At 43.3% G+C, this 14337-nt stretch overlaps 2 protein-coding genes and 1 pseudogene across 2 annotated transcripts; all 3 read right to left on the bottom strand.

Moving 5' to 3' along the window:
- Positions 1-539: 539 nt before the first annotated feature.
- On the bottom strand, positions 540-1102 carry LOC146041507 (beta-1,4-galactosyltransferase 7-like; annotated as a pseudogene).
- Positions 1103-5069: 3967 nt separating this feature from the next.
- On the bottom strand, positions 5070-14337 carry LOC146041506 (protein BTG3-like; the record flags this gene model as incomplete). Its single annotated transcript, XM_083161473.1, has 3 exons — positions 14165-14337; positions 5285-5419; positions 5070-5181 (listed from the first exon to the last, which is right to left on the bottom strand). Coding segments are annotated over exons 1-3 (420 nt in total), but the record flags the coding sequence as incomplete, so codon positions are not given.
- LOC146042338 (uncharacterized) lies at positions 6251-8872 on the bottom strand. The gene is made up of 2 exons (XM_083162312.1): positions 6587-8872; positions 6251-6392 (listed from the first exon to the last, which is right to left on the bottom strand). Exon 1 carries the CDS (start codon positions 8864-8866, stop codon positions 6866-6868), a length of 2001 nt encoding a protein of 666 aa, XP_083018438.1. The 5' UTR covers positions 8867-8872; the 3' UTR covers positions 6251-6392; positions 6587-6865.

Genomic DNA, 14337 nt, shown 5'->3' with positions numbered 1-14337 from the left:
GGAGGAATATATAGAACCTTTGTGGAGCTTCCCAATAGATGGTGTCCTTTGTAGCAGGATGGTGTGAATAATCGGTACTGCCAAGGATATACCAGTGCAGGCTCTTTGGTGTGCACTGGATTCTGCCAAAGATGAAGGTCTAGGAGTGCTATTTAGGTGCCAAGAAGAGGTTTTTGTGCTGTCCCACCGACGCGTTTCGCTGAGGTTATCAGCTTTTTCAAGGTGATGCAGAGGACTTGTAATGTTGGGTATATATACCCTTCCTAATGGGGTTTTTAATTAGGAAAAACACCTCACACCAGTGCCTAGTTCACCAATTATTTTTTGTAAAACTCTAGAGCCACCGCTGGTGTAATTTGCAGCTGCGGTTGAGATTCCGGCTGGCAGGTGACGTCACTTAACCCCAATGTCTCCGGCAGGCTGCAGTCAGCTATTTACAAGACCAGAGGAAGCTGGTTACGGTACTCTGCAGCGGGTGAGCTGGACGGGTGGGGGAGCGGGCAGGCGGCTGACAGTGCCCGGAGCTCGTGCTCTACTCACTACGCCCCTGTCTTCTGGTCTCGCTTCCTCCATGCCGGGTCATGAATGTGGTGGAAGGTTTGGTATCCTGTGGTGATTCCAGTTGGTCATAAAAGCTCCAACTTGGCTACTGTGATCCTACGGTAAAACTCGTCATCTTCACGACCCCATCCCCAAAACCGATTTGACATCCCATTACACAAGTCTTCTTAGTGAGCAGTAGGATGCCCCCAACATAGGACTTTTTATGATACAATGGATGTAGTTCTGGAGAAGCCACATAGAAAGGGCCCTTCTCTGGGTAGCCATAGTCTAGATCCGGATTAAGCGGGAGCAGATCAACATCGTGAATAGCAATATAGTCTGTGTCATTGCCGCTCTCCAAGTAACCAACATTTATCAGCGAGTCCCTGTTAAACCTGAAGTGGTCCACCTGATTTATGACAAATATGTGGTGGTGGATCTTCTTCTCATTCAGGTACTGGTGCATGTGGGGGACAAAGCTCAGGAGCTCCTCAAATCATTCCCGAAAAGGGACCAGCACAGCCAGACGGTGAGGAGCCTCTGAGGGAGCCTCACTCATAGAAACAGGGGGAGATGGACTTTCTTTCTTCCTGGCATTTCCTGTAAAGCTGCTTTTCAACTAAAGCATAGATCGAAATCCAAGCAGGACGCAGGTCAGGAATAGGCTGATAATTCTCAATTTCCTTGGACGTGACCCTAGTAACAGGCCTGGCCTAGCGCCCTGTCTGAGATACAGGACTGGTTTCCTCAGCATCCGATCTCATCTCCTTTGGTACACAGCTCCTCTGGTACACAGCTTAGCAGTACAACAAGTGTGTGTCACTGCAGACAGTACACTGGGTTATATAGGGGCAGGAACAGAAGAGGGAGGGACCAGTGATTGTCCTATTCCAGCTTTATCCTGTCCAGAGTTGTTTTGGTTAATGTTACTTATTTACATGTGACAGAAATGTCCTGCCCCAGAGACAGGTCCTGTTCTGTGTCCAGTAATTATATGCATTAGAAGAAGACTGACCTGTGTTGTATCATTTGTGTTATTAGGGTGTGGACATTCCTCTGCCAAAACACAGGGTCACAGTGTGTGTGACTCATCTGTAACACTAATCACTGCTATTGTCCTATCTTCCAGGCTCATTATCATTTCTACACCTGCTACCATTTATTGACTTGTGATTATTCTCACCAGTTTAGCATGAGCACAGAAACATACAAACCCTGGGAGCCGCCTATTTTAGCAGCAATACAGACAGCATATCATAGGTACACACAAGGTGAGCGTCTGTCCTGGATATCCAGGTGCAGATATATCACATGGAATTTTAGCATACTGATATAGTTTGTCTAAACCTGACTTTATGGAGTCCCACAATTATCTTATATAATAAAATGCTATCACTTCTCTTCACCTCTATGGGGGATTAAAGTGTTTTGCATGCCAGCCACCACTATATGGGGCAATTCTCTCACACAGTTCGGGCACACAGAGTCGCCAGTGCGGACATTACTTATGCTGTTCTGTCATTTTGATGGTCTGGCATCTGGTCAGTTTAAAAAAACATAGTTTCCCCAGCACACTGAATGATATCAGTAATTAGATTAAAAAACCACATGGTATTAGAATTCAGAGATCTTGGTTACATATATATTTGTAAATGCATGGGTAAACCCCCATGCCATCCATCAAGGCTTCTTTGAGAATTGTTGGTCCCTATTGCTATTTCCAAGTGCAGGGTGCGGTACCTCAAAAATCAGCATAATCCAAAAAGCTCAGGGCAGCACACCAGTAAAAGAAATAAAGTGTTGGGTAGTGTTCAGATGCCAGAGCTAAAGACAAAAAGTTATACAATAGTGATGAATGTAATTAAAATATATAAAAAATAGTGTTCATAATGAGATTATTAATATGATAAAATTTTTTGATAGAATGTAATAGTGTGCCAACGCAGAGCCTCCCAGCCACATAAATCCAGGGGCACGGCACGGCACCCCAAACCTATGTTAGCCCCAATATGGGACCTATAATTAACTATTATAGAGCTACAAGATAATGGCTCTTGCTAAATATACCTACACTAAAGGCCCTCACTCTTGTGTGACTCGACCTGTTCTCACCCAATTCCGGCGGATCTGACCAAGAAATTTGGTGAAATTGGGCCAAATCACATGTGTTTGACATCCAAATTGACCAGATGCTCGGTCCTGTGCGTACTGGGCTGGAGTCAGAGGTCAGATGTGCTGCACATACTGTAAGAAAAATTGTATGTGAAGCCATCATGATGTATTGCATCTGACTACAATGAAAACCCCAGCCAAGAGCTATTTCCACTGCTAACTACCCGGGAAAGATCGGCTACTTTTTGTCCAGGGTAACTTCATGTGCAAAAACCTGGGATTAAATGTCTGTGGAAAAGGTGCAGGCCCAGTGGTGGTTACAATCTATGCTCCCTGCCCTAGGCTCACTACCACACACCATGGGCTATTTATACAGAAGCTGATTCACATCCTGTGGCCAAAAAATAAGTCAAATACCGCATTTCTGACAAGATCTTTATTTATTAAAATACAGATCATACTTTGTGTATATAGAAAATATATATATATATAGAAACATTTCTGTACAGTATTAAACAGCCCTCCCACACCCAACAGTCCCAGGCACCAAGCCATATCCCCACAGCAATCCTTACATCCAGATGGTCTGCTGGGGGTCTCTGCTGACATCATGGAACTGTGTAGTCCTCCAGGTGGGGATCCAGAGAGGTGATGGATTTCTGAAGCGGGCTGGAGAGGACTGGAGGCAAAGGGTCAAATAAGACATTAATATAACTATATTAACAAATGGTACTACTGTATGTTACTATACGTATCCTGGCCTTAAATGTGCATGCAAAATGTTGTGTCGCCACTCCACAGCGGTCTGTCTCCACCCCATCACTGCCCCTTTGTGTCATCATTGCTGCCGCCCATCGCTACTTAAATGGCAAACAAGTGATTTTTGGAGATCTGCGCATGGGTCTGAATCAGGCATATTGTGCAGATACTCAACATTAATACATGGTACTGTATTCCCATGTCCTATTGACATTAACCTAGGACTGTATATTTGGTCTCTTACCAGATAATGGGTTTCCCTGTATGTGCACATTAGATAGGACAACCATGTTAATGGAATTTTCTGCATGAGCACTAAGAAAGCGGTGTTAGTTAATTGAAGACCATTAATACAGCTGTCTACTCTATAGTATTTCCAAAATTATCATCATATGTTTACAGATTTGGGACAATTCTAAATGCATAGGGGGAGGGGCCCTAAACTGCACACCCTGGACATATGGGGTGCTACCTGCTGAGCCCTGTAGTGCAGAAAGCAGGAGGAGGAGTTTGCAGGTGCACACTAAATATAAATGCTAAACCTTTTAATATCATTGCTATATTGCATTTCTGAGGTTATTCGCATAATGATGGCCATTATTATCGGCTTGTCCACCGCGTCCAGGTGACCTCAATAGGACAAGTCCCTAACACTACTCTGAGACAGGTCCAGGGCACAGGACCCCCCAGACCAGCCCAGCAGAGCCACCCCATGGCATCACATTAGTGTGAAATTAAAGTGATAGTAAAAGGGATAGGGGAAATGATATGTGCTAAGACTTACCTAAGTAAGAGGTAATAATAAATGTGAAGGGTGTTACATATATACTAAACAAACTAAAGGGGTGATGGAAAGTGTACGATATGATGCCATGGAGCAGCCCAGCAACAGCAGCCCAAAGAGCCCCGCGCCCCAAATACAGTCCCACAAACTAACACTCAGCATATATGTATAGTAGGACTTACCCTCATAGTGCCAAGCTGAGTGTGCAGTCTTGAATGTAAGACTACAACCTAATTAAAAACAATCTGGGACAGGTGTGGGGTGCTAGTTAAGGAGGAAGGCGTCTCTAGTTCCTTCCAGTGTGTATGAATACACAATATATAGTACATTGGGGGAGGGGCCCTAAACTGCACACCCTGGACATATGAGGTGCTACCTGCTGAGACCTGTAGTGCAGCAAGCAGGAGGAGGAGTTTGCAGGTGCACACTAAATATAAATGCTAGAACTTTTAATATCATTGCTATATTGCATTTCTGAGGTTATTAGCATAATGATAGCCATTATTATCGGCTTGTCCACTGCGTCCAGGTGACCTCAATAGGACAAGTCCCTAACACTACTCTGAGACAGGTCCAGGGCACGGGACCCCCCAGGCCAATTCTAAATGTCCTGGTGTGCTGTATGGATAGTGTACTCTGATAAATTTCTATGTCATGTTTTTTAGCCTTTTAACCTTACCGTAGTATTTGGTTCCATAGTAGGGTACCACCAGACATAATCTTCTGTATGGTGATATTGAATGACAGGTGTGATGGAAGATTCAGAGCTTCCATCTATCCCACTGTCACTATCTTCACCAGTGATGCTTGGGGAGGATGGGATGGAGGAGCTCCATGTGGAACTGTCCTCCTCTGGGATGGGAGTTGAGCATTTGCTAGATGAGACTTGTTCTTGCTCTTCCAAGGACTTGGAAGCTGCTGGAATACATTGTTCTTTTTGGTCAAACTTTGCCACTGTGTATGGGTAACCACCTTCTCCCAGTCTGTCAAAGCCAAAGTCATTAAATTACTATTATTGAAATGTTACATTATCCATATATCTAATGCTGCTAATTACGGTATTATGCGCTATGTGTAACTACTTACCGACAGGACACTTCGTATGGGTCAACCCACAAGGTCAATTCTTTAGGTAAGGTCAGTTCCTGGTATTTTAAGCCACTCTGAGCACAGGCACCCAGAATGCTCTCATCCCTGTCATGTCTGTTTATCCTGATACACCTAAAATGAAATACCCATTAAATGATATGGAACACGAATATGCAATGTTACAAAAGGTAGGAATAACATGAAAGATGAACTTTAAAAATAGCCTTTCAATAACCAAGTGTCCTTATCCATGACACTGGTTTCTGGAGTCTCTGAGTGGTCAATGGTACAGAGAAAGGTAATTGGCTATGTTCTCATGAATACTGATTCTGGTCACAGTGGCTGCCTGAGTTCTGTCATCTCTCCTAATAGATTTGACAGGTATTGGCTTATAAATATTGGGTCAGCTCACAAGATGGCCACCTGGGCTTTGTTTTAGCAGCAGATGCACCTTAAGCTAAGTATTTCGTCCATTGACTATCTTAATGTTAGAGGATTGCTGAGATCACAATGAGTAGTACTAGAAGACACAATACAGAAGAAAAATGTGATTGTCCATGTAAAGTATTGGTCACTAAACATGTTCCCGAGATCTACCAACAGTTCATGTTTTCCAGGCCACCTTCGGATCTGTATATAGTGTCAGTTAGGAATGAATGCAGCACACATTTGAAATTGATACAGTAATGACTACACATAGGTAGGTGCTCTGGAAAATGGGAACTGTTGATAAATATTGAAGACTGATTGGGCCAGCCCTAAAGATAAATAAATGTTATTTCATAGAAGTGAAGCAACAGCAGCAATGATATACTATATGCAGGCTCTATATAGGTAAACACCCACATAAGGTGAAAAGAGCTCTAGTAATAATGTTCAGTCTCTCACTAAGCAGCTTGGCAAATTCGAAACCTACAGCATAACCCTCCTTTACTTTTCAATAATCGATCTTGATATACGATATCTGAAGAACGGTATTTATTATCCAGTAAAGGGATCATGTATATATATGCGATGATTGATTAGATGGTGCATATACAATGAATTGGAGAAGTTGCATATACAATGAATTGGAGAAGTTGCATATACAATGAATTGGGTAAAACTGTAAATAAAACATAAACATGCAATTACAATCTGCACATAGAAAAATGCAAGGTAAACATGCAGTACACATAACATTGTGCATACATCCTGACATTATGGGAAAAGGTATATGCTAGAGTGTAACTGGTATTGCTAACATACATAACTGCCTAAATGAGTTAGGGGTGACACAGTTTTGAGTGATAAACTCACCATCGAATGCTGTATCAGGCTGGACCATGTGAGCTGTGTCTGTCTGCATACATGTGAAACTTAATATGGCCCCTGATGATCCTCTTTGTCCCAGAATGCATTGCTAGCTAGCTAGCTACAGAAAGCTAAGGGGGACAAACTACCTAGCATGCAGTAGCTCTGTACTGACCACAGGAAGGAGTGGATTATGCAAAACAGAGAAACAATAGAACACAACAGAAACTTATGCTGAAGGCATGACACTCCCCGTCTGGTATCACTGATACCATATATTAAACTCTAAGATGATAACAGTAAGAACAGTTCGGATACTGGTCTGAGATAGAACTTAGTCTCTCCTTGTTTACAGAGCTTGACCTCCACCTTACGGACTTTCCCATCCTTACTTGGGAATGTTTTGGTGACGAGACTTAAAGGCCACTCGTTACGTTGTGCCTGACAGTCTCTGATGAGCACAATGTCACCTGGTTTTAAGTTGGGTTTGGCAACTTGCCATTTGCTTCTTGGTTGTAAGGTAGATAAGTACTGACTTTTCCACCTGTCCCAAAAGGTGTTTGCAAGGCTTTGAACTTGTCTCCATTGACGTTTAAATAAGTCTTTGGTGTTGAAATCTCCTGAAGGAGCATAAGCAGTCCCAGTCTTCTGAGTAAGAAGAGTGGCAGGGGTAAGTAGAAATGGGTCCTCTGGATCATTAGAAACTGAAGTCAAGGGTCTGGCATTGATGATAGCTGAGACTTCAGCCATGAAGGTAGTTAAACTCTCGTGGGTGAGTCTTGCAGTTCCTACTTGCAGAAAGATGGAATCAAGGATTCTGCGTATTATTCCTATCATCCTTTCCCATGCACCTCCCATATGAGAAGAATGAGGAGGGTTGAAAGTCCACATACAACCTTTCTCGCTAAGGTATTTCTCCACTCCCTTTCTGTCGATGTTTGAGGGAATTTGTAATTCCTTGGCTGCTCCAACAAAGTTGGTGCCTCTGTCCGAACGGATGTGTTTTACAGGACCACGGATGGCCATGAAGCGTCTTAGTGCATTAATGAAGCTTGAAGTGTCCATTGATTCTATAACTTCAATGTGAACAGCTCTGATGCTCATACAGGTGAATACAACTGCCCAACGCTTGCTGTTTGCATTGGCTCCTCGAGTGTGTCGGGTAATGATGGTCCAAGGCCCAAATACATCAAGACCAACATTTGAAAAAGGAGGATCTGTACTAAGCCTGTCTGCTGGAAGATTAGCCATCTTCTGAGTTTGAGAAGTACCACGAAGTTTGCGACAAGTAATACATTTAAAGATTATGTTGCTTACACACCTTTTTGCCCCAATAATCCAGAACCCTGCTGACCGTAGAGCTCCTTCTGTAAACAGTCGTCCCTGGTGTTTGACTTCATTGTGATAGTGTTGCACAATTAAAGAAGTAATGTGATGACTTCCAGGAATGATTAAAGGGTTTTTCTCATTTGATCCTAAGTTCGCTTCTTGAAGGCGACCTCCTACTCTCAATAAATCACTCTCGTCGAGAAACGGGTCTAGTTTCTTCAAGGTGCTGTCTCTTGGAATAGGATTTCCATTGGTAAGGTTGTGAATTTCTGTGGCATAGGTTTGATGCTGAACAATACGGATAATCAGGTTCTGAGATTGTTGTATTTCTTCTGGTGTGTAAGTACTTTGACAGTGATGCCAACCTTTACACTTAATCACATTTGTAGCTGTACTGTATTTAAATGAACGGGCTATGTGGGTTAGGCAGGTGATAGCCCTAACAAGTGATTTCCACGTTGAGAATCTTTGGAATCTTTGGGATCCAAGTTGACGATCTGAAACCATGGTATGGATTGTAGTTACTTGTGGACGTATTTCAACATCTGAATCTGCGTCTACTAGTTCGAATTGGTCTCTTTGAGGATTGATCAAATCTGTCTGGTACAAGAATTCAGGTCCCGTGAGCCATGTGGTGTCTTTGAGGAGACTGGCTGGAACGGCTCTTGTGGCGTGATCTGCGGGGTTATGAGCAGTAGATACATAGTTCCACTGTTTTGGATTGGTAGATCTCCTGATCCTTAGCACACGGTTGCTGACATAAATATGGAAACGTCTGGTCTCGTTGTAAATGTACCCTAATACTACTTTGCTGTCAGTGTAGAATTCTGTTTCTGAGAGTTCGATAGGCAACTCTGATGAGATTAATTCAGCTACTTCTACGGCTAGTACTGCAGCACAAAGTTCTAGCCTGGGCACTGTGTGTTCTGGAAGAGGTGCTAGCTTTGCTTTGCCCATGACGAATCCAATGTTACATTGACTTCTATTGTCCATGGTTTTGAGATATGCAACAGCAGCAATTGCTTGAACTGAAGCATCTGAGAATACACACAGTCTCTGCTTTTGCACTTCTGTGGAAGGTACAGGTGCATATGGGCGTCTAATGTAAAAGTTGGTTAAGGCGGACAGAGAACTTTTCCACTCTTCCCACAATTCCCTTTTTCCTAGAGGCAGAGGGGCATCCCAGTCGGATGATTCACAGGTTAGGTCTCTGAGCAAGGCTTTACCTTGAATGGTGACAGGAGCTGCAAATCCTAAGGGGTCGTACAAGCTATTGACAGTAGATAAGACACCTCTGCGAGTGAAGGGCCTTTCTTCACTACTTACTTGGAAGGTAAAGGAGTCAGATTTCAAGTCCCATAAGAGTCCAAGGCTACGTTGGGATGGTGGCGAATCAGTTCCTAGATCCAAATCCCTTAAGTCAGTGGTATGATCTTGTGTAGGGAAGGCTTCCATTACTTTTTTGCTGTTGGAGGCTATTTTGTGAAGCCTGAGATTGGAACAAGCAAGCATTTCCTGAGCTCTCTTGAGAATGCTGATTGCGGTCTCTTCTGTTGGCATAGATTTCAAACAGTCATCCACATAGAAATCTTTTTCTACGAGCTGTCTAACATCAGAACCATACTCTAGTTCACCCTCTTGAGCTGAACGTCTGAGTCCGTAGATGGCAACTGCAGGTGAAGGGCTGTTACCAAAGATGTGTACCCTCATGCGGTACTCTACAATGTCCTTAGAGGGGTCGTTGTCCCTGAACCAAAGGAATCTTAGGAAATTCCTATCCTGTTCTCTCACAAGGAAACAATGAAACATTTGCTGAATGTCAGCTGTGAAGGCAATAGAGTCTTTTCGGAATCGTATGAGTACTGCAAGGAGTTTGTTGTTAAGGTCTGGTCCTGTCAGGAGCACATCATTTAAGGAGATACTTTCAAATTTAGCACTGGAATCAAATACAACTCTGATCTGACCTGGTTTCTTTGGATGGTATACTCCAAACATTGGCAGGTACCAGCATTCATCTTTCTCTTTAAGAATGGGAGCTATCTCAGCGTGACAGTTTTCAAATATTTTGCTCATGAAAGAAAGGAAGTGATCTTTCATCTCTGGTTTTCTGTGAAGATTGCGTTTAAGTGAGGAGAAACGTTTGAGAGCTTGTTCTCTGTTGTAAGGTAGACGTTGTCTGGGTGTTCTAAACGGTAGAGGGGCAACCCAGCTGTTGGTATTGTCTTTAACTAGTCCTTCCTCCATTATTTCCAAGAATAGTTTGTCTTCTATGGACATTGCTACTTGGTCATCCCTTTTTGTTCTTTGGAAGACTGTGAATCCCAGATGATCTTGGTAGTTGTCACAGATCTGGTCGTCACTAAGAGAATCTATGGGAGTACAGTGTGGTAGTTCCTTAATGAGGAAGTGGTTGTGACATGGTTGAAACAGAGAAGGGCGTCCATTTTCTAAAGTGCAAGTAAGCATGGTATTGATAGAAGCTGGTTTGTGCACACTCCCAAGGCATACCTCTCCTACTATGACCCATCCTAGGTCTAAACGTTGAGCATAAGGTGCATTGTGTGGACCGTTAATCTGACTTCTGACTTTGTGGACTCGTAGGAGATCTCTCCCGATGAGTAGAGATACCTGGGCTTGTGAGTCCAGTTCTGGTATCAGATGTGCTATACGTTTTAAATGTGAATGATGAAAGGCTGCATCTGGTGTAGGAATTTCAGACCTTTTCTCTGGGATATCATCGCACTCGGTGATTGGTGGTAAGGGAAGACGTATATTACCATCTATGGATTCCACTATATAGCCAGTGGCTTTCCTTCCTGCTGCCTCAAAACTCCCTGCACAGGTTTTTAAGGAGTAAGGGGTGCTGGGGCCTCTGATGTTAAATGTCTCAAAGAAGTTTGATCTGGCTAGAGAACCATTACTTTGGTCATCTAGGATTGCATAAAGTTTGACAGCTTTATCTGGTTGGCCTTTGGGGTAGACTCTGACTAAACAGATTTTGGAGCAAGATCTGTTGCTAATGGCATCTTTGCAGACTTCGGTACATTGCGCAGTCATCTCTGGTGTTGCTGCATTAGTGTCTTTTTGCTCTGCATTGTGCTCCCCGCCATGCTCTGTGTCACTGTGGCTGTTTTGTAAAGCCCATGGGGGAGGCCCAGGGTGTAAAGCTGTGTTGTGACTTGTGCTGTGACATTCTGTGCAGTTAGGACTAACCTTGCAATCTTTGGCGAGGTGAGATGAAGAAGAGCAGCATTTGTAGCAGATACCATTTTCTCTTAAGAAGGCCTTACGGTTCTCCAGGGACTTTTCTCTGAAGGCTCTGCATTTCAGGAGAGGGTGTGGTTTGTGATGCAGAGGGCACTGCTTGGCGGGATCTTTCTCCCTGGTCTCTTGGTGAGCAGAGCTGATAAACCTGTGGGAAGAATCTGAGTTATGAACGTTAGTCTTGTGAACTGTGACTGCAGTTTTGCGAGGGTTAGGTAGCGCAGGGGTAGTGCCTGTTAGGGTAAAGGCAAAACTAGGGTCATTCCTGGTCTTGGCTTGCTGACTTACAAAGTCCACAAAAACAGAGAATGGTGGAAATGGTACCTTGTTACGCTGTTTGAACTTTGAACCGTGGGTAATCCATTGTTCCTGTAGATTATAAGGTAGTTTTTGCACTATAGGGTTAATGCCTCTGGCGGTGTCTAGGAAGGCAAGTCCTGGCAAGTCTCCCTCACATTTGGCTACTTGGAGCTCCATTAGTAAGTCGCTTAACTCTCTAAGTCTCTGATAGCCTCTGTTAGGTAGCCTAGGAAAATCATCAATCCTTTTGAATAGTGCGTTTTCTATTACCTCTGGTGAACCATAGCACTCATTAAGTCTGTCCCAGATCATTTTAAGGCCATACTCAGGATGGTTAATATTAATCACTCTTATCCTTCTAGCATGTTCAACTGATTCATTCCCAAGCCATTTAATTAAGAGGTCTATCTCTTCACTATATGAAAGGCCTAAATCTTTGATTGCGTTTTGGAAAGAGGATCGCCATGCTCTGAAACTCTCAGGGTGATCATTGAACTTTGAGAGTCCTTTTGTGACCAGGTCACGGCGTGCAAGAAATCTGGCAAAGTCTAATGTATCTTGATTGGCTCTAGGTGCATTAGCATGGTGGGTAAGTGGTGTGTTATCATACCTGGTAAGAATGACTGGTTCCTGCTGGCTTGTATTTCCCCACCTTTGTGTGTAGGAGGTAGTACCATGGTTGTAGTTTGCGGCTACAGGCTCTTGGCGTGAGGGTGAGTTGTCTCTCATGGATCCACTGTGATTGGAGTCCTCTTGCTTGCAGGTTTGCAGTCTGCTACTGACTTGTGGTGGCACTGCATAGTGTACTTGGCTTGTTTCATTTATGAAATCTGATTGCATATCTTGTACTGGTGGAGCGTTGCTGCTATTTGCGGACACTTGGCGCACGTATTCTGCTGCACGTTGCATTGAATTCTGTGATCCAAGTTCTGCATCAAGTATATTAATGGTTTCTCTTATGTTGACGCGTTCTGCAGACTCTAAGAACTCTGCTTCGGCCATAGCGGCGGCAGCTTCCCTCTCAGCAGCAAGCTTCTCACTAATTGCTTCTAAGCGTTTTTTCTCTACTTTCAACTGCATTTCTTGCTCAGCAAAGTTGGCCCGTACCTTTGCAGCTTCTGCTTTTGCACGTGCAAGGATGGCTGCATTGCTAACTGATGTTGATTTGGAGGAACCAGAGATGTAGGACCTTGTTTTGCATGAAGATTTTGTTTTATGAGACATAATGATGAGGTGTAAATGCTTGACTGCGTAGAGACTGCTGTATTGCCGTGTGCAGGTATCTGTTCTGACAGTGTAGCAGGGCTCTGTGAAGTCAGGTTCTTGGAACTGTTAAGCTGTTTGACTGTGCAGGGACTGCTGTATTGCCATGTGCAGGTAGCTGTGCTGACAGTGTGAGGTTTCTGTGTAGTCGAATGGCGGTACTCCTATTGCTGAGTTGCCACTGTTAGTAGACTGTATAGAAAACTTGTGCTGTCATATGCAGATAGCTGTTGCTGGCAGTGTAACAGATCTGTAAGTCAGTACATGTGATCCACTTGCTGACAGACAATGCTGCTGACAAATTCAGGATGTATGTTTTAAGTTGCAGACAGCCTGATATTTTGCTGACAAATCAGTGTTCATGTGTCCAACTCGATGGTAGCATCGATGGCATCGATGGTTTGCTGATGAAGTCAGTGTGCATGTGTCCAAATGCTGATAGCATCGATGTTTTACTGTTCAGTCTCTCACTAAGCAGCTTGGCAAATTCGAAACCTACAGCATAACCCTCCTTTACTTTTCAATAATCGATCTTGATATACGATATCTGAAGAACGGTATTTATTATCCAGTAAAGGGATCATGTATATATATGCGATGATTGATTAGATGGTGCATATACAATGAATTGGAGAAGTTGCATATACAATGAATTGGAGAAGTTGCATATACAATGAATTGGGTAAAACTGTAAATAAAACATAAACATGCAATTACAATCTGCACATAGAAAAATGCAAGGTAAACATGCAGTACACATAACATTGTGCATACATCCTGACATTATGGGAAAAGGTATATGCTAGAGTGTAACTGGTATTGCTAACATACATAACTGCCTAAATGAGTTAGGGGTGACACAGTTTTGAGTGATAAACTCACCATCGAATGCTGTATCAGGCTGGACCATGTGAGCTGTGTCTGTCTGCATACATGTGAAACTTAATATGGCCCCTGATGATCCTCTTTGTCCCAGAATGCATTGCTAGCTAGCTAGCTACAGAAAGCTAAGGGGGACAAACTACCTAGCATGCAGTAGCTCTGTACTGACCACAGGAAGGAGTGGATTATGCAAAACAGAGAAACAATAGAACACAACAGAAACTTATGCTGAAGGCATGACAAATAACATAGATTTGTATAGTCATGGGTTATTTTTAGAGATGTGCAGATTCAGATTTAATAGGAACTCAAAGCGGGATCTTATTGGCTATCCAGCTATCACATATTTTGGAGCCAAAACATGTTACAGCCAATAACCAATAAGATCCCGCTTGGAGATCCAAGTAAATCCGGGCAAATCTGAACCTTCACATCTCTAGTTATTTTGGCTTCCTAGAATTAACTTGCGTTACAATTAGTGGCTATACCATGACTATTTCCACTTTTTACCAGGTTCTTTAACAAATATACGGTAAGATGAGATACCTATAGGCCTGGCCTTTCCATGGCTTCTCCGGGTACCAGTGTCCTGTGTACTTTTGCCACAGTATCTCAGCCAACTTTTCTCCAAACACCCCAACCATCACCGGATCCAGCTTATGGTATCTGTTGATCAACGTCTTAATATATTCCACTCCGGCCACCACCTCCTGTCTCAT

Source organism: Crinia signifera, chromosome 19 (genome assembly GCF_055691185.1).
Source record: "Crinia signifera chromosome 19, ASM5569118v1, whole genome shotgun sequence".
In the NCBI taxonomy this organism is placed as follows: Eukaryota; Metazoa; Chordata; class Amphibia; order Anura; family Myobatrachidae; genus Crinia; species Crinia signifera.
The sequence above is the reverse complement of the archived record's forward strand: the minus strand, read 5'-3'. Positions and strand labels throughout refer to the sequence as shown.

What these genes read in the sequence shown, in the direction of transcription:
- LOC146042338 (XM_083162312.1), bottom strand. Translation starts at nt 8,866, where the DNA reads ATGGGCAAAGCAAAGCTAGCACCTCTTCCAGAACACACAGTGCCCAGG.